The sequence below is a fragment of the Mesoplodon mirus genome (assembly GCF_964341445.2).
Source record: "Mesoplodon mirus genome assembly, chromosome: 12".
Taxonomy (NCBI): Eukaryota; Metazoa; Chordata; class Mammalia; order Artiodactyla; family Ziphiidae; genus Mesoplodon; species Mesoplodon mirus.
The window spans coordinates 49,610,946-49,630,184 of NC_138988.1; the positions used below are offsets into that span (position 1 = coordinate 49,610,946).

Consider the following 19,239-nt stretch of genomic DNA (forward strand, 5'->3'; position numbering starts at 1 on the left):
TTCTGAGTTCTTGGACTTGGTTCTCCCTCCCTCCCCTCAAAAGGGTAAAGGACCATAAACTGTCTCATTGGAATATGAACTAAACAGCTAGGTGTCCATTTGCTATGCTTGGACACCTAGTCCATTCGCTAGACTGGGAGGAAGGTAAGAATCTAAATATGTTTCTGCGATGAATTTCCACTTCTTTTGTAATGGGGTTTGCAACTGGCTCGCATTTGGCACCTCTTAAAATAATTCTCTTGTTCTATAGTTTAACTTATTCTTCCTTTATCCTGGAAAGAGAGAATAGAATGACTGCTCACTATCTAAGCCGCACAGGCACCCATGTCCCCTCTATCTGGAAGCCTTGGCTAGGCTGTGATGCCACCTCCTTGAAAAGCCTTCCCTGGCTTCCCAAGGCTGCTTCAATGCCTTCTTCTTCTTCTTCTTTTTTTAAGATTAAATGAAATGATGTATTGTAAAGAACTTGATACATAGTAGATGCTCCCTAAATATTAGTTTCCTTCCTCTCTTCCTTTTAAGTTTTAGGTCACAATCCTATTCTGCAGTGGGATGATGTGGTCGGAAGCACTGATTCTTCCTTGGTGACGCTTCAATGCCTTCCTGAGGTGCAGTAGCAGCAGCCTGGACTGCATCCCCGCCCACAAGACCTCACATTGGAGGTACTTTCTTGTCTAGGGCTCTCAGCCTTATGGCCACTGGAGCTCTTTGAGAACAGGGCCTGCGAACTGTTCCCCCTGCAGAGAGTACATGCTCATTCACCACGTGATGAGTGGTGGGTAGATGAGACAAATCCTGGAAACAGCCATACAAGGGTTAAAATCCCTTTTAACCTGATTGTAAGTGGTGCTTTCAATAAATCAGGAAGAGGTGAATTCAGGCCATCCCATCTCCAGAGGTTCTTGTGAATATTAGTTAATGAGACAACGGGTTGCTTGGCTTTGTTCAGACTCACCCATGGAAAAATCCAGGACTCACTGCTTCCAAGAAAGAATCTGGCAATTCAAGACTCTAAATCAGGAATCTAACTTGGAGTTACAAAAGAAGATATGTTTTTCTTTTAAGGCCCCCAAATTTAGGTGTTCTGACACACACACACATGGAGTGGCAATTAATTTGTATCTCCCTTAAAATTTAATAATATTCGAACAGCAGTCTCCTCATTCCCTCTCTTGGCCCATAAGAATTCTTTTCCTCTCTTTTTTTCCCCCTTATGAAACACGGCCATTATCATATAAATCTTTCTGGGGACAAATAATAAAAATGAAAATGATTTAGATGTGGAAAACCAAAATGGATTCTTTGGAATGGGTACGGTCACTAAAATATGTATTTGAACCTTAGAGTCTTTTATTTATTCTTGATCTTTTATTTCAGAGTCGCTACTGTGTTTTAGGGGTTTGTGCTTATTCAAAGTTTTTTACATCTGCTGATTATTTAAATGGTATGTCAACTTGGCAAAGCCACTGAAGTTATTCTTATTGATTTTAAAAAGATGCATTGGTGTGAATAATAACTGATATCTCCGTGAATGTTTTGCAGACTTCTGAACCCAGAAGCAGTGAGGGTAATGAGGCTGGTTACAGTGTAAATGTGGAGGGCAGGATTTACTTTCATCGAAAGGCTAAGCATAGGTTATCAAGCTTTTGCTAATATGTGTGTGTAAAAATGCAGGTGTATTTGAGTGTGCATATGTATGTGTGTGAGTGTGTGACTGTGTGTGAGTTTGTGTGTATCTGACTGTGTGGGAGTGTATGTGCATATGTGATGTGTCACACACATACACACTTGGCCAGAATGATTGACACATGACCTTTGTGAATTCATGAGGCAGTGTAGCATGATAATGAAGCCAGTCCTGATTGTAATGGGGTTCTCCAGTTTGTATTTCAACTAGCATTTTAAAAAGCTTTGCTCATGAATTAAGCTGGCATTCCATAAAGTGTAATTTTCAGGACTCCTCAAAAACTTGATAGTAAGGGTTTTTGGTGGAAATTGTCTAAGACCCTTAATGACAGAAAGTTATCTACTATAAACGCTCATTACACTCAGACAGAGGAACCCGGGTGCCTCTTTAATGTTATGAGACCTCAAATCATCAGCAACGGTCTGGAGAGCCCTTCATGATGGCATCACAACTTGTGTATCAGTGGTGAAATTCCATACCTAGAGCATGTCATGTCAGCAACCACAAAACCTACTCAGAAGATGAGGGACAGGGTGTCACAGCATCCTTATCACCAGACCAATTAGATAAAGTTTCCTTGGATGTGCTCAAAGGCGAGACAGAGACTTAAACTGTGTTTTCTCTACTATATATCTTTAGGGTAATTGATCAGAAGACCAGGAAATAAAACATATTGTGAAAAGATGCAAATTATGAAGAGAAGGTATCTAAAATATATTGTGTGGGCTTCCCTGGTGGTGCATTGGTTAAGTAGCCGCCTGCCAGTGCAGGGGACACAGGTTCGAGCCCTGGCCCGGGAGGATCCCTCATGCCACGGAGCAACTAAGCCCGTGCACCACAACTACTGATCCTGTGCTCTAAAGCCTGTGAGCCACAACTACTGAAGCCCGCATGCCTAGAGCCCGTGCTCTGCAACAAGAGAAGCCACCACAATGAGAAGCCCGTGCACCGCAATGAAGAGCAGCCCCCGCTCGCTGCAACTAGAGAAAGCCCGTGCGCAGCAACGAAGACCCAACGTAGCCAGAAAAAAAAAAAAAAAAATATATATATATATATATATAGTGCACCTCACTCTGTCCTGGGCATGAAATCTCACCATTTTTTTTTGACACTATCTCGTTAAATACTCTGTCTCCCTAGGAAGGAGAAAACGGAGGCTGCGAGAGATTGAACAGTTTGCTCAAACTGATGTAGCTAGCAGGTGTCAGAGGTGGAAGGCAGCCCCAGGTGTGACTCTTAGACACTGCTCCTTTCTGCCCTATGCCCTTGTTCTCTCCTGCTCTCTGCCCATGACGGTGGGAAGATTATCATGATCTGAAAGCTCCAGAGATTTGGGGAGATAATAGCAGATGAATTTATGAAGGAAGTTTGCCCTGAAACTGTAGCAAAGCTGACTGTGTGAAGCCTCTGCCTTTAGATAGCATTTGGAGACCAGTGATGGGACCACAGAAATTCTCAGAGGAGTACCACTGCCCTAAGAATAAGGAGGTAGCACTCTGGGTTCCTCCTCCCTAAGGCTCACTCCTCCATGACCAAACTGTGTTTGGCTTAGCGGGGCTTCTGCCAAATTGTCTTAAACTCTCGTTTTTTGTGAATACGCCTATGGGCTACTTTTGGTCTCTTTTTCTACAGTTTCTTCTGGACAAATCATATTCATCCTGGGCTCAAAACCCATCTCCTCCAGGAAACAGGTCCTGGTTAAACCCTCTGGGCTGGGTTTCCTTCCTCTTTTATAGTTTCCATTATGTTATCATGGACTTTCTTTGCCCACTAATTGTATATGCCAGGCACAACATTGGTTCATTCATTTAATCTCCACAATACTCATTCACTCATTCATGAAATATTTATTAAGCATCTACTATATCTCAAGAACTGTACTACACTCCAGGGTTTGCAAATACAGACTCGTTCTCATGGGCTTTACAAGGGAGATAGAAGTTAACGAAGTAACTCAAGAAATATATAGATACAAGATGAGATAAGTACTTTGAAGAAAAGCAAAATGGTGTCACGAAAGTATGTAACAGAGGATCTCATCGCCCAGGTTGTGCGTATCAAGAAAGGCTGCACCAAGGAAGAGAAATCTGAGCTGAGATCTAGTGGGTGCATAACAGTCAACTGGAAGAAGGGGTGTGTGTGTGTGTGTGTGAGATGGTGGTGGTGGTGCGTGGCTAGGAGGCTGAGGGGAGAGGAGCAGCAGATTGCAGGAAGAAAAATTCCTTGGCAGGTGAGAGTGTGGTCCTTTTGGGGAACAGAAGATGGAGCAGAGAGGTGAGGGGAACAATGGTGCAAGACAAAGCAGAGAAGTCACCAGGGATGAGACTGTGTGGGTCCCGGAGGTCCCTGTAAGTATTCTGATCTTGACCCAAGGAAGTGGGAGGACATTAGAGAGTTTTAAACAAAGATTTGAGTGTCATGAGCAGATCTAAGGCAGGCACAATGATTATCTCCTTTCACAAGTGTAGAAGCAGAGGCTCAGATGGCTTGTGGAACTTTCTCAGGCTTCATGGGGGTCACACAGCTAAGTGAGTGGCTTGGCGAGGGCTTGAATCCAGGTCAGGTGATGCCCACACTCTTTATTCCTAAACATTCGGTGAATCCATGGCATATGTCATTCTTTCTCTCTCACTTCTTAAGTCTGAAAAGGAAGCATCTACCTCTGGAGTATGAACAGAACTGACTGGAACCAATATTATTAAGCTCCTACTATGTTATCTTATTTAATCACAGCCATCCTACGAGGGCAGGGCTTATTATCACTATTTTCAAGGTGAGAAAACAGAGGTTCAGAAAGTTAGGTAAGAGGCCCTATTGTCAGAAAATAGAGATGAGAATGGTATTTTGTTAAAAGGATTTTTTCTACCGCATGGTTTAAGGAGAAAAAGATAATTCACAAAGCCCCAGTTCATTCAAGGAATGATACTAAATCCCCGAAGCATTGCCTTACACATTCTAAATCAAGAGCTTGGCTTTTAAAATGGGAACCTACAATCTCTTTGCAGAAAAAAATGCGTATGATTTATCACTCCAATCTTGCAGTCTATGTAACGCAGATATTTCACTTCTGGGAGTGAACAGTCCTGGTTTGCCTCGAAGCAGACTGTAAACATTTGATTCGTGACCAGACAACTTGACTTTTAAAGGCCTGTAACCGACTAACCTAAGCACAAAAACTTACGACCACCGCCAGGCAGCTAGACTTTACTCCTCAGTACCCCAGTAATAGTCTAGATTTCTCTGGAGTTATTTTTTCCATCTGACGACTTCAGAACAATCTTCTAATACAAAACTGTGGGATCTGCATAAAGGGGAGTTGTTAAATTTTAAATTCTAGACACCCAAATGATAATCTCAAGAAGGACCCAGTATACTATTTATTGCAAAGTAAATACAAGTCACCCTTGTCTTCATCAGCAGATAGTTAACATGGACTGTCAGTTGAGGGCAAGGCACCACCTCAGCGATGAATTCTAGGCAGCCTCTGCCTAGCAGAGTTTGCTGTATCTTTGATGGAACAGGGCTTCACCTGACAAATGCCATCTCATCCTGCTGCACCTAAGCCAGGCTGTTTAGGTAATGTTTACAACTCCAGCCAGTGAGTTCATCATGGTGATTCTTCCTCAAGGATGGAGAACATTCAGATGTACAATAACCTAATTGTCTGAAGGAATCTAAGGAGCTAGGAACCAGGCCTGAACTCTGCCCTGGAAAGGTCCAAGAATCAACTGGAAGCAGACCACAGACGAATAATGAAAACTGACCTTGGGTGTGAGCGGGGGCGTTCCCAGACTCCTGCAGGACACCCACACCTGCTACGGAGTCCCGCTGGGTGTCGCACCAGGAGGGGCAGCTGAGCTGCCAGCGTTGATCCCGGTGGCATATGGGCCCCGGGAAACAGGGTCTAAATGGAGGGTTTTGGTAGCTCTCTCCTTTTAAGGGGATTTGGGGAAAGTGGAAGAGAAGGCTGATTTCACTGAGGAGGAACTATATTCAGGCAAAAGCCAGAGGGACCATGCTGGGGAAATGGCACAGACCTGAGATGCGGAAACGTTCAAAGAGCTCCAGGGTGGAAACAAGGTGTTCCAGGGCCATCTTCAGGGATGATCAGTGACTGATAACTTGACCTACACGGCATTTGGACAAGTGGAGTCCGCCATAAAAATGGAGGCTATTTCCCTAATATTCTGACATTTAAGTGGTCTTCTGTGCTGATTTCTCTCTCCATGCTCTTCAGAAGAGGAAAGAACCCATCTCTAAGGGCCCATTTGGCTACAAAAGCAGCCCCTTGTATCCTGCTCTAGGACTGGAAAACACCAAAGCCTTCTCCTGAGATTACTTGTGTTTTGGGTCATAAATGGAGGGAAGGAGTGAGTTCTTTTCTTTGAGATAAGCCAGTGAACACGACATTGCAAACATCTTACTGACTACCAGTTCCTGAGTGTTTACCAGGATGGTGCTGTATGTTTTGGGAACCTTATTCATTTTACCCTCACAAGTGCCTTAAGGGGAAAAGGTCATTATTATTCATTTATAAGTAAGGAAACCAGAGTAATGAGATGTTCAGACACTGCTTAAGGTCACACAGCAAGTAGGGTGTGAACACAGGACTGACTCCAGTCACACTACCCCTGAAACACGAAGAGACTGTGGTCCAGAGAAGGACCTCACGAGGGCCCCGAGGCTCACCTGTCCTCCCGTTTCAGTTACTCTGAAGTGGGATGACTCCTGAAACAGAAGTAGCTCCGGGTAGGAGCCAGGGGGAGCTGCCAGCCTCCAGCAGGGTGAAAAAAGAGTTTTAATTTGATTGGTCAATCAGTGTTAATTTGGGCAGTAAGTACATTTTTGGTTCCCTGTTAGACCCCACAGGATGCCAAGTGCATCTGTTGCTCAACCTGAATGAAAACTCCCAGCAGCAGCTCTGGTGACGATGTGCTAACCGCTTTTTAAATTAATTAATTAATTAATTAATTAATTAATTTTATTTATTTATTTTTGGCTGCGTTGGGTCTTTGTTGCTGCGCGCGGGCTTTCTCTAGTTGCAGCGAGCGGGGGCTACTCTCTGTTGTGGTGCACGGGCTTTCATTGCAGTGGCTTCTCTTGTTGCGGAGCAGGCTATAGGCACACGGGCTTCAGTAGCTGTCGCTCGTGGGCTCTAGAGAGCAGGCTCAGTAGTTGTGGCGCACGGGCTTAGTTGCTCCGTGGCATGTGGGATCTTCCTGGACCAGAGCTTGAACCCGTGTCCCCTGAACTGGCAGGCGGATTCTTAACCACTGCACCACCAGGGAAGCCCTAACCGCGCTTTGTAAAGTGTGGTCCCTGGACCAGCAGCATCAGCTCCACTTGCAGACCAGTTAGAAATGCAGGTTCTCAAGCCCCACCCCAGACGTGCTGAGTCACAAACTCCCGGGATAAGGTCCAGCGATGTGTGTAAACCAGCCCTGCACACTAACATTTGACGGTAGTTGCTCTAAGACATTTGGAGGTAGCGCAGGTCGAATTATATTTTTTCAGATGTAACGATACTGACTTAAAATTTTTCTTTCATTCTTTTTTTCCTTTAAAAATATTTTTACCTCATTTCCAGATCTTCATTCTCTTGTGGTATAAATTTGTACAAGGCAACATAGGTGTTCATCTGTAATTGGTCTTTGGAAAGAGGTCCCTGAAGGAGAAAATAAAAGAGAAGTGAGAGAAGGAAGGAGGAAGAAATGGAGAGAAGAAAGAAAATAGGAAATGGAGAAGTTAAATGTAATTCCAGTGTATGGATCTTAAGTGCTAAAATACCTAACTGTTATTAAATACTTTGCTCCAAACACAGGTTTATTTTTAATTTCCTGGCTGAGTTTGATTTCACCACAAACTATTTGAAAACATTTATGTAGAACTCTTTGTCAGAAATACTGCAATTTTCTTTGAATCAATTTGTTTCTTTGATATAGTTGTTCATGAAAGGTGGGCCCAGGCGAGAGACTATTCTCTCTATAGACAGGAGACATGTGAATAGTAGTAAACAACTTCCATTTCCTAAAATGGACTTTTTTTCAGTTAGCCTACAATTTTGTATCTAACATATCAAAGGAATCTGGGTATATTCATCCAGAAGTTCGTTCACTCATGTTGTGGAAAATTACAGATTTGGGCATTAGACTGATTTAATTTATGTTATGGTATCACCATCTACTGGCTATGAAACTTTGCAGTAATGATGATAAAAGCTACCATTTTTGATGGCTTACTGTGTGCCAGGTATTATGGTACATGGATTAGCATGCTCAAAACTCACAACAGCCCTGTGAGGTCGATTCCACTGTGTCCCCGATTTGTACACTATACAAGAGTCTTACAGGTATTGTGTAAACATTAGCTATTAACTACATAAATGTTAATCCTATATAAATGTTTATGCTTTATAACATACATAATTTAAAATTATATAATATGTAACAGATATTGTATGTTGTATCATTACATATGTATACACTATATATGTAATATATAATTGTATAATATATTTAAATGCATAATACAATAAATATATGCCATATATAGGAAATATAAACAAAAGTTGTACACAACTACATTCTTTTTATCTGTGATTCACTCTGCTATCCAAAGCTCAAGTATTTTATGAAATATTATTTTATTCTAATTGCATATGTAAATTAACATAAAATGTAATAAATATATACTTATGTACTTTAAAATAGTCATAATATATTACATAATTATATAATTAACACACTGTAGAGCATATATCAACTTGTATGTGACATACATAACAGAAACAAAAGCATACAGTATAATGCTTATCCTTTGTACCCTGGATGCACTGTAGTATTTGTTTTGCTCAGTGCTGTCTATGCTATATACCTTATGCTACATTATTCTCTAAAAATGCTGGTCTGGGACCCCCTAAATCAATTTCATGACCCACTTGGGTGGTGACCTACAGAATGATCTAAGGACCCTGTCTGGTCTGTTTTCTAAGACATCCATGAATACCTGGTGGTTTATGTTCTTTGCTTGGTCTCTGAAATCGTCAGTGCCATTTTCTGGATACGTGAACACTGAAAGAGACAAGAAAAAGCAGGAGCTTTATGAATCCAGTCATAATGTTTTGGAAACATGCTTGAAAGATGTAGCTTTATTTATTCCCAGCACCACATCTTCGACTTGACCTCTCCCCGCCTTTTCCTCATCCTCAGTGACCCAGCTCTCCTGTCATCTTCCACGTGATGCTCCCCGTCTCCCTTGAGCATCCTGCACCACCCTCTCTGTATGCCCACACCTTCGTACAGGCCTCCAGGCCAGCATGCATCCTCCTGTATTGCTTGGTCTCATTTGGCAGAGTTCTTCTCAGGAGCAGAAACCATGTCATTAATCTTTGTTAAATGTATCAAATCATTTGTTAAGGGGATGGTAGGTGAGGTATGGCCCGATTTAATTGTATTTGAATTCAGTTTTTCAAATATCAGATTCTTTGATCTCTATTCAACACCTTGACTCTAGTTTCTTAATGATTTCTACATTCTATTTGCAGAGTAAAGCTTTAGTTTTAAACTTCAAAATACTTTCTCAATCTCTTACTGTCAATGCACTGGGGCTGCTGTTGAGAAAGAAAATTAAATAGTGGTTTCTCATTTAGTTTATTCTTAGAATACATAATTATCTGCCTTTTGCAGTTAAGCAGCCACTCTGTGGCCTTCGTTGAAGAAAAAGGCTTCCTACAATGGGCAGGAGTTTTCACCGTCCACACACACAGCTGTGGGAGGTCCCTGATGGGTATGGGGGGCTCTGCCTTAGCTAGTTCAATCAGTCACAATTATCTCAGAGACCAACATCATGTATCTTCCTTAAATAAAAATAAAAGGTAGCAAGTGTTTCCGAGTCTACACAATAGGGTTGTAGTGTTGAAATTAATCTACCTTTTAGATGACTTGACATTAAAAAATAACACATTAGGGCTTCCCTGGTGGCGCAGTGGTTGAGAGTCCGCCTGCCAATGCAGGGGGCACGGGTTTGTGCCCCGGTCCGGGAAGGTCCCACATGCCGTGGAGCGGCTAGGCCCGTGAGCCACGGCCGCTGAGCCTGCGCGTCCGGAGCCTGTGCTCCGCAACGGGAGACGCCACAACAGTGAGAGGTCCGCGTACCGCAAAAAAACAAACAAACAAAAAAAAAACACATTAGTCTTCCCTTTGGTCCTCCTTCAGAGGATCAAGGATACCAGCAGAGGAAGAGAAACACACCACGGAAAACTCTGTACCCTCTTTCATTTAGTGCATCGACAACCTCCACTGTCCTTAAAATGGACTCAATAACTGTGATGTAGAAAACACACTTCAGAACAAGAGCCCCTATAAATGTACTGATGCTTAGCAAACATCTGTTGCCCATGGTTTATAGTTCCAGAGCCTGTGGGTACAATTCCATTATCCCTAGGAAGCCAATATGCAGTCACTGGAGGCGCTCTGCTTTGTAGGAAAGTGGAAAATGAAGGGCCTTGTCTGCCTCAATATTTGGCTACACAACTTCCCGGTTTAAAGAGTAGAAACGAGCACACTTTTCTCTGGTTTTAAGTGATTACCTGAAATCTTGGCATAATTTGATTCCATAAGTATAAAACTGGATACATTTAGAGAATACTGAATGTTTGAATGGAAACATGGGAAGAGCATCTTAGAAAATTCTTGATTGATCTAAAAGGGGGACTACATAAGGTACATATGCAATATTCAGTTTGACTTATTTTATAATTTTGTAATTTCACATTATTTTAGCTTTTCATTGACTATCCATTAGTCATCACAAAAATGTGTATCATTTTGTGAACTATGCTGAAAATTATTTGAAGTGACTCCCAATGTGTTTTCAGCTATATGGTTGCAAACAGAACTGGAACACTGCCAAAAAAAAAAAACCAAACCATTCCTTCTGGCTATTTCTAAGACTGATTTGAGGAGAAAGGCATAAAGAAAGGTAACTATTTTACCAAAAAAATGTATCAGACACCTTTTATGTTTGGTACTTTTAATTCATTTCATTAAAAATAATTTGGCCGTTGATTTCACCCATGGACACACTCAAAATCTATGTCCATTACCCAGGCATATTTTCTAATGTTACAGATGCAAAATGAATCTTTAGTTTTTGCTAGTCCCCAAAGAGCTTTCCTCTTTTCCTCTTCTATATTCTGTCTTTATTTTTTACTTTGCAGTCCTGGGAGGCCCATGTCTGCCTCAAGATGATGATTTGGTTTTTCTTCTTTAACCTGGTCATGTACAAGTTACATTATCAGCTTATCTGACATTGACTCACATTTGCATCCCCAGAATAAGTTCAACTTGGTAATTATGCACTGCTTTTCTAAAATGCATTATTGGGTTCAGTGCACTAGGATGATTTTGTTTCAGATTTCTGGATCCATACTCATGAGGGGGACTAGCCAGCGATTCTGTCTCATGCTGTCTTCCTTTGATTTTGAGGTATTATACCAGTCCCATAAATTAAGTTACAGAATGCTGCTGCCCGTCCTCCTGTGCACCTCCTGTTGTCCTGAAAGAGCTTATGTAATCTGAAAATTTTACCTTCCTCAAATGTTTTTTTTTTAAATAAATTTATTTACTTATTTGTTTATTTTTGGCTGCGTTGGGTCTTCATTGCTGCGTGTGGGCTTTCTCTAGTTGCGGCTAGCGGGGGCTACTCTTCGTCGCCGTGTGCAGGCTTCTCATTGCGGTGGCTTCTCTTTGTTGCCGAGCACTGGCTCTAGGCGAGTGGTCTTCAGTAGCTGTGGCTCGCTGGCTCTAGAGCTCCAGCTCAGTAGTTGTGGTGCAGGGAAGTCCCTCTACCCAACATTTAAGGAGGGATTTCCCTGGTGGTGCAGTGGTTAGGGATCCGCCTGCCAATGCAGGGGACGCGGGTTTGAGCCCTTGTCTGGGAAGATCCCACATGCTGCAGAGCAACTAAGCCCATGCACCACAGCTACTGAGCCTGCGCTCTAGAGCCAGTGAGCCACAAGTACTGAGCCCACATGCCACAACTACTGATGCCCGCGTGCCTAGAGCCTGTGCTCTGCAACAAGAGAAGTCACCACAATGAGAAGCCCGCGCACCACAACGAAGAGTAGCGCCCGCTCGCTGAAACTAGAGAAAGCCTGCGTGCTGCAACGAGGACCCAAAGCAGCCAAATATAAATAAATAAATAAATTTATTTAAAAAAATATTGGGTAGAATTTATTTATAAAGTTGTCTGGGATAAAGTTGTCTGGGCCTGGTATTTTTGTTGTGCAAAATCTTAAAATATTGAGTGTATCCACCATAACTGGAAGCAAAGTCAAGTTCTCTACGTATTTCTGTTTCCTCTTGAGTCAGACTTCGGTCATTGATAAGTTTCTTGGCATCTGTCCATTTTAAAAGTTTTAAATGTATTGGTGTGAAGTTGGTCATAAGTTTCTTTCTGGTCAACCTCTGTTACATTCTTCCTTTTTAATTACCTTTTGTTTCATCTCTCTCTCTCTTATTCTTAAAAAAATTATTAGTGATTGTAAATTTTATTTTTTTTAAAGAACTGTTCTTAGAATTTATTGACCTACCTGTGTCATTTAATAATTTCTTCTCTTGTCTTTATTAATGCCTTCCTTCTGCATTCTTTTTTTTTTTTTTTTTTTTTTTTTTTTGCGGTACGTGGGCCTCTCACTGTTGTGGCCTCTCCCGTTGTGGAGCACAGGCTCTGGACGTGCAGGCTCAGCGGCCATGGCTCACGGGCCCAGCCACTCTGTGGCATGTGGGATCTTCCTGGACCGGGGCACGAACCCGTGTCCCCTGCATTGGTAGGCGGACTCTCAACCACTGTGCCACCAGGGAAGCCCCCTTCTGCATTCTTTGGGTTTGTTCTATTTCTTTTTCTGACTTCTTGAATATGACGCTTAGATTATTACTTTTCAGCTTTTATTTTTTAGTGGAATAATTTTAGCGCTAAATACTCTAGGCACAATTTTAGCTGCATCCCACAAGTTGTGATAGCTAGAGTTTTCATTATTATTTAGTTTTAAATATATTTCAATTTTCATTATGACTTCTCTTTTTTGGCATATAAGCTTTTTAAAAATGTGTTTTTAATTTCCTAAAGTATGGGTTTTCCTAGTTATATTTTGAATATTGATTTCTATCTTGTTTGCATTGTAGTCAGAAAGATGTGTTCTGTATCATATTAATTCTGTGAAATGTGTGAAGCTTGCAGTATGGTCCAGTAGGTGAGCAATTTTGTTTATTTTTTTGCTGCATTGTGTGGCATACAGTTCCCTGACCAGGGATTGAACCCATGCCCCCTGCAGTGGAAGTGCGGAGTCTTAACCACTGGACTGTCAGGGAAGTGTCAGCAATTTTTATAATAGTTCCATACATTCTTAAGAAGAATGTGAATTTCCCATTTGTTAGATGGAGTGTCCTTTTAATTTTTTATTATCTTATTTTTTAATTGAAGTATAGTTGGTTTACAGTATTGTGTTAGTTTCAGGTGTACAGCCAAGTGATTCAGTTATATATTCTTTTGGAGCATCCTATTAAAGTCAATTAGATTTGGATTGTCAAGTGCGTCCTCAGATCCTCCATGTCTGTACTGAATCTTTTTGTTTATCTGATTTGCCAGTGACTGAGAGGAGTGTTAAAATCTCTCATTATGAAGCGCGATGCCAATTTCCTAATAGTTCTGTCAATTTCTCCTTGAGTTTTTGTGATTTTGAGGCTATGTATTAGATAGATGCTTCTCTCTCTGCTCATGACCTTGCTTCCAGTGGAGTTTCTGGCACTTAAGCCAAAGGTGAAGACCAACAAATTTGCCCATGTATATTTCTGATGCACCCAGGAATAGTGTTGAAAACAACAACCAGAAACACTCAGACCTGCCCAAGAGTTTTTATAATATAAGAGAGAAAGCAGAGAGCTGCACTCTTAGCACTAAAGACATGAGTATGAATTGTACCTTCTTCTGAGGTGGCCTTGGAAATATTTCTCAAGGATTTTGACATAACATCTGGTTGGCAGAAATAATACCTGTGTGCCCTATGTACATTTTAGAACATACATGAAACAGGTAAAGCAGAACCGGAAGCTCTCCTTGCCAAGAATGTGAGAAGACGAGTGGGAACTTAGACTATATATAAGCAGGGTGTGTTCTCTCTGTTGTTTCTCAAACTACATGGACAAAGCATTAAATCCAAATCAAAGGAACATGTTTTGAAGCAAACTGATGCATAATTAATCCCTCTTGTTTCTAAGAGTGCACATGAAGAAAGCTACTGCTGATCAAAGGAATAGTTAATAGATATCCAAAGCTTTTTAGAGTTTTATCACTTGCTAAGTTCTTTCAACAGATTTCTTTGAATAAGACTATGAAAATGCCCCTTAACATGAAAGAGACAGCAAATCATCAACTTTGTGTCCTTGAGTGTATTACTCCACGTCTCAATTTCCTTATCTATCCAGTATTTGTTGCGTGTATATGTCTGTGTGTCCCTGTTTGTGTGTGTATATTGGAGGAGAGGGGTTAGACTAAATGGCCTCCAATCCGGCTTCTCAAACATTAACAAGCATATGAATCACAGGTCCATATGGAAATTCTGATTTTTCAGGTCTGGGGCAGCCTGAGATTCTGCATTTCTAACGGGCTCTCAAGTTTTGCCCAGACCGCTGGTCCATGGGCCACGTGTGGATTAGTGAGGCTCTAGGCTGCATCTCTGACACTTCGTGACCTGATGATGACTTCATTAATAGCAATGGTGCTTCATATTGATGATCCCTAAATACAGCTGTTCACATTATAAAACCCTAAGAAGACCATTTTTTTTTTTTTTTTTTTTTTTTTTTTGCGGTACGCGGGCCTCTCACTGTTGTAGCCTCTCCTGTTGCAGAGCACAGGCTCCGGACGCGCAGGCTCAGCGGCCATGGCTCATGGGCCCAGCCGCTCCGTGGCATGTGGGATCTTCCCAGACCGGGGCACAAACCTGTGTCCCCTGCATCGGCAGGTGGACTCTCAACCACTGTGCCACCAGGGAAGCCCAGAAGACCTTTTTTTTTTTTTTTTTTTTTTTTTTTCCGTACGCGGGCCTCTCACTGTTGTGGCCTCTCCCGTTGCGGAGCACAGGCTCCGGATGCGCAGGCTCAGCGGCCATGGCTCACGGGCCCAGCCGCTCCGCGGCATATGGGATCCTCCCAGACCGGGGCACGAACCCGTATCCCCTGCATCGGCAGGCGGACTCTCAACCACTGCGCCACCAGGGAGGCCCTCAGAAGACCATTTTTGAGTGAAGAAATCCCCAGGGCAAAAAGAGACCTCAGCTACTGAGGAATGGGTGACAGCATCTGTAAAGCTGGACCAGGATGGTGGAGGCAGCGAAGGAAGATGTGGGCCCATGCTGGGTGTGATCTTGAATAGCAGCAGATAAGATCTGCCAACAGATTGGATAAGAGGTGTGAGAAGAAGGGTGTCAAGGCTGATGCCAAAAGTCTTGGCCTGATCGTCTAGTAAAATGGCATTCCTACAACAGAGCAGGAGCAACTGAGGAAGAGCTGGTTTCGGCAGGTGGGGGTGGGTGGTGAGTGAGGGAATCAAGAGTCCATTTGGGTGTGTTAACTTGAAGATGCCTGTTCTCCATTCCAGTAGGCTACAGGCATCCAGAGGCAGCAAAGAGGCCTAATGCTAGGAATGAAGTTTTAGAGTCATCAGTGTACAGATAGTATTTACCTTTGTTATCTCATTTAAAGATCACAACACCCTATGGATTTGTGTTATTATTATCCTCATTTTAGAGGTGAGGTGACTGAAGCAGAGAGAGGCTAGGTCTCTTGAAGACCACATGCTCACTAAGTGAAGTCCAGCATCTACCTCCACAGCAAGGAGGGGCCAAGGGCCAAATATGTCCAGTGCAATTAATGATGAGGATGCCCCCTGCGATTTGGTGAGAAGCATCTGGGGAAGAAGGCAGGCAGAACTCAGACTCAGGGGACAGAACAGCTGACAGACTTGCAGCACTGAAATGCACTGAATGGCTTACATTCCAGCCTCTGGTGAGTTTGGTCCTAAGACACTGACAAACTCCAGGGCTGCTCACCAAATTCAGTTACTGGATCTGCAATGCTGGACAGAAGTGGGCTGGGAGGTCCTGCAGGGCTACTGCTCTGCCACGAGGTCCTCTGGCAGCTGGCACTCTCTGATTTGTCTTTCTAATGGCACTGCTAAGTGCTTGATGGATGTCTGCACTGATCTGAAAGTAGTGTTTTCCCCATTTGATGCCAAAGACTTCTTACCCTAGCAGTGTGCTTTAGCAGCTGTGGGTGGGCTTGGCAAAGGGGGTCCTAATGGACGCTGATGCTTATTTAGAAAGGAGGGTCATGGGGCGCTGCCTGAGGGAATCACCGAGGCCCCATCCTAACTAGAGAAGAGAATGAATGGATTCCTAGAGCTAAGGAAGTGAAGTGATACCCTGTAAGACAGCAGCTGACAAAGCAGCTATGGGGTATTTGATGTAGAAGTCCTGCTTCCAGTCTGGAAATGGCAGGGACATTTAGTCAAGTGGAAAATCTGTCCAAGGTGGTGCATCCCTGTGCTTCATCTGCGGGTATTAGAGCTTCGAGGGATAACTTCTGCCAGGAGAATGCATTCAGCCCAAGGTAACAACGCAGGTCAGGACCTGCAACCGTGCTGGGTTATGAGTGACCCAAGGACAGCTTTGTGACCTATGTAGTTTTGCTGCCGGTAGTAAATACTTCATAAATAGTTTTTGGATAAATGAGTGGAAATTAAGTAGTTGTTGACATCAAGAGGCTCATCAAGATTCAGGCAAAAGGTGCTGGTTATGTTTCTTTAAGTTCTGGTTTAAGAGGAGGTTCTTTCTCAATGTTAGCAAGCAATAGCATGTAGTTAGCATCTAGTAAGTATTCTAGAAATTATTATAAGAAGGGCTTACGCTATTAGCAAACTAAACGATATTAATAAAAATGTCTGGCTAGACTGTGCAGATCAGTTTTTGGGTCTTAGTTTTCTCTGCTGGGCAGGAGCCCAGGTGAGGTCCACACTCCCTGGCACCACCCCTCACCTGGAGTACTTCTGTTGTAGCATGGAGTGGTTCTCTCTGGGATGCTCTGTTATCCAGTGTAGGTCAGTGGGGGAAGTGACGTGTTAACAGAAAGGCCTGGAAGGACCTCTATGTCCTTACGGCATGAGAACTCAGAAGACAGAACTTAGGGAATGTTATAGTCAAATCACTGAAATCCACCAGTGATTATGCCTGGTTTCCCTCCAGAATATCAAACACTTGCCTGGATTGAATTCCAGAGCTGGCAGAGAGAGAGGCCTGGAAGTCAGGTGTGCCTGCCTGCTGACCTGGATGATGGATGTGTGCTGGGTGGTGCTAGATCCCCACGCCCCACACTTACCGCTGTTGCTGCGTTTCCGTAGGCCATACACGCCTGCTGGCCTGTCAGCCTCTTCAGGAACCTCCACAAGATCTGAAATCTTGAAAAGAGGGAACAGCGTGGAATGAGCAATGTCATTTCAGAGGCCGACTGAGCAGAGACTGTGAAACCAGTCGAAGAGCTAAGGTGGAATTTACATGACACTGTCTTAAGAATCGCATCATTGATCTTCTGTCTGTTTGGTTAAATTCAGAGAGGCTGTGTGCTCTCTTACGGGCACTGTCCCTCCCTCCCAGCATCCAGAGCAGGCTCTGGGGTTGGCACATGACAAGTGAATGAGTGCCTATATACACAGGCCGTAGTTAGGCTACTTCCCAGGAAGAAACGACAGAGAGAAATCAGAATTCCTGCCCACATCCTGTCACTTCAAATGGTCAGTAGAACTACAGCTCTTTCTAGGTGAGTGTTAAATATTAATTATATAGAACCAGATGCACTACTGAGGGATGCATAACTTAGGCATGAGTTAAATGTTGTTTCCATTGCTGCGAAAAGGAATTGCTTTTGTAATAACAAATTCTGCCCTTTCTTGTGTATAAGAGAAGTCATAGTTAGAATTTAGGTTACAGAAATAACAACAACAATAATAAAGCAGCACTCTAAATAGCTAATTGTTACCAATCATCTAGCGCGTGCTGTTTTTACATACTTTATATGAATCATCTCATTTATGCTTCACAATAATCCTCTGATAGGCCTATTTTTCAGATAGGAATCTGAAGCCCAGAGACAATCAAGAACTCAACTTGAGGTCTCAGAGCTCGTAAGTGGTGGTGGAGCTGGGGTTTGAACCCCTGGTGTTGTCTCCAGAGCCCATGCTCTTTTTTTTTTTTTTTAAAGTATAGTTGATTTACAATATTATGTTAGTTTCAGATGTACAGGATAATGATTCAGTACTTTGCAGATTATACTCCGTTAAAGTTATTTCAAGATAATGGCTGTAATTCCCTGTGCTATACAGTAAATCCTTACAGCTTATCTATTTTATGTATAGTAGTTTGTATCTGTTGATCCCATACGCCTAATCTGTCCCTCTCCCCTTCCCTTTCCCCTTTTGGAACCATAAATTTGTTTTCTATATCCGTGAGTCTGTTTCTGTTTTGCATATCCATCATTTGTATTATTTTTTAGATTCTACATATAAGTGATATCAGACAGTACTTGTCTTTCTCTGTCTGACTTATTTCACTGAGCATAACATTCTCTAGGTTCGTCTCTTAAGCACTGTGCTTCACCCAGCAGTATAGCTGGACTAGCTCACATGGGCTGGTGAGAGCCTTTAGGGTCCTCACACTAGTAGCTTGAAACTGGCCACAGTGGGAGTATTTACACCATGGAAATTGGAAAATGCTACAAGTCGGGGTCCAGCCCTCGTTGGTCAATAAACATTTACACCACAGATCGCCTCTTTCAAAGGGTCAGATGCCTTACTTCTATCTGTGCGTCTCTCGCCTCTTTAAAAGAGGAATTTAGGGGGCCTTAGAGGAGAGTCATATTTGTAAAACAATTTATTTATATCTTACTAGAGAGGAACAAGTTCGCCTTCCTAAAGCTCCTCATCAGCTCTAGAGTACTTTAGTACCACCTTCCTGAGACTGATTTCTTCTTACAATTTAGCTTTAAGATTTATTTCAGCCATTCTTCCTTTCATGACACATCAGAAAGAAGAAAAAAAAAAAGTCACAGGGTCTCTAAGTCACTTGTACCCTGTTCCTCTGAAGCTCACTATTTCTGAATAGAAGTTGCTATTATTATGTTGATTTAATCTTACAAAACTGAAGATTATTCCTAAACTAGCTAACCAACTCCTAGAAAGTTTTCGAATTTGGTTTCTGCTGATCTTCCCAAAGCCATCAAGCCTTCTATATTCTAGAACATTTGAAAGCACATGAGAAGAAACCTAATGATTTAGAAACAGCCAGGCAGCAACTTCCCAACAATGTAAAGCAAATGCCTCTACAGCCCTGGAAGAAAATAAACCTTTGCTATGTGGTAACATGTTCGCTTTAGGATATAACAATACTGCCAGGATGGCAAGAGGCTGAAGTTCATTACTACCGACCCTGCAGGAAGGAAGCAAAG

General features: G+C 42.5%; 1 protein-coding gene across 5 annotated transcripts in view; it reads right to left on the reverse strand.

Moving 5' to 3' along the window:
- STAC (SH3 and cysteine rich domain) overlaps positions 1 to 19,239 on the reverse strand; it is a 103,716-nt gene that overhangs the window by 18,550 nt on the left and 65,927 nt on the right. For 4 of the 5 annotated variants that reach the window (XM_082637808.1, XM_082637807.1, XM_082637806.1 and 1 more), the window contains 3 exons: positions 17,119 to 17,197; positions 8,693 to 8,757; positions 7,264 to 7,352 (listed from right to left, as the gene is read on the reverse strand). In XM_082637808.1, coding sequence (XP_082493934.1) covers positions 7,264 to 7,352; positions 8,693 to 8,757; positions 17,119 to 17,197 — 233 coding nt within the window. Of the gene's footprint in view, positions 1 to 3,546; positions 4,329 to 5,724; positions 5,815 to 7,263; positions 7,353 to 8,692; positions 8,758 to 17,118; positions 17,198 to 19,239 lie in introns of those variants that run through there. The other variant, XM_082637809.1, reaches the window with a different exon arrangement.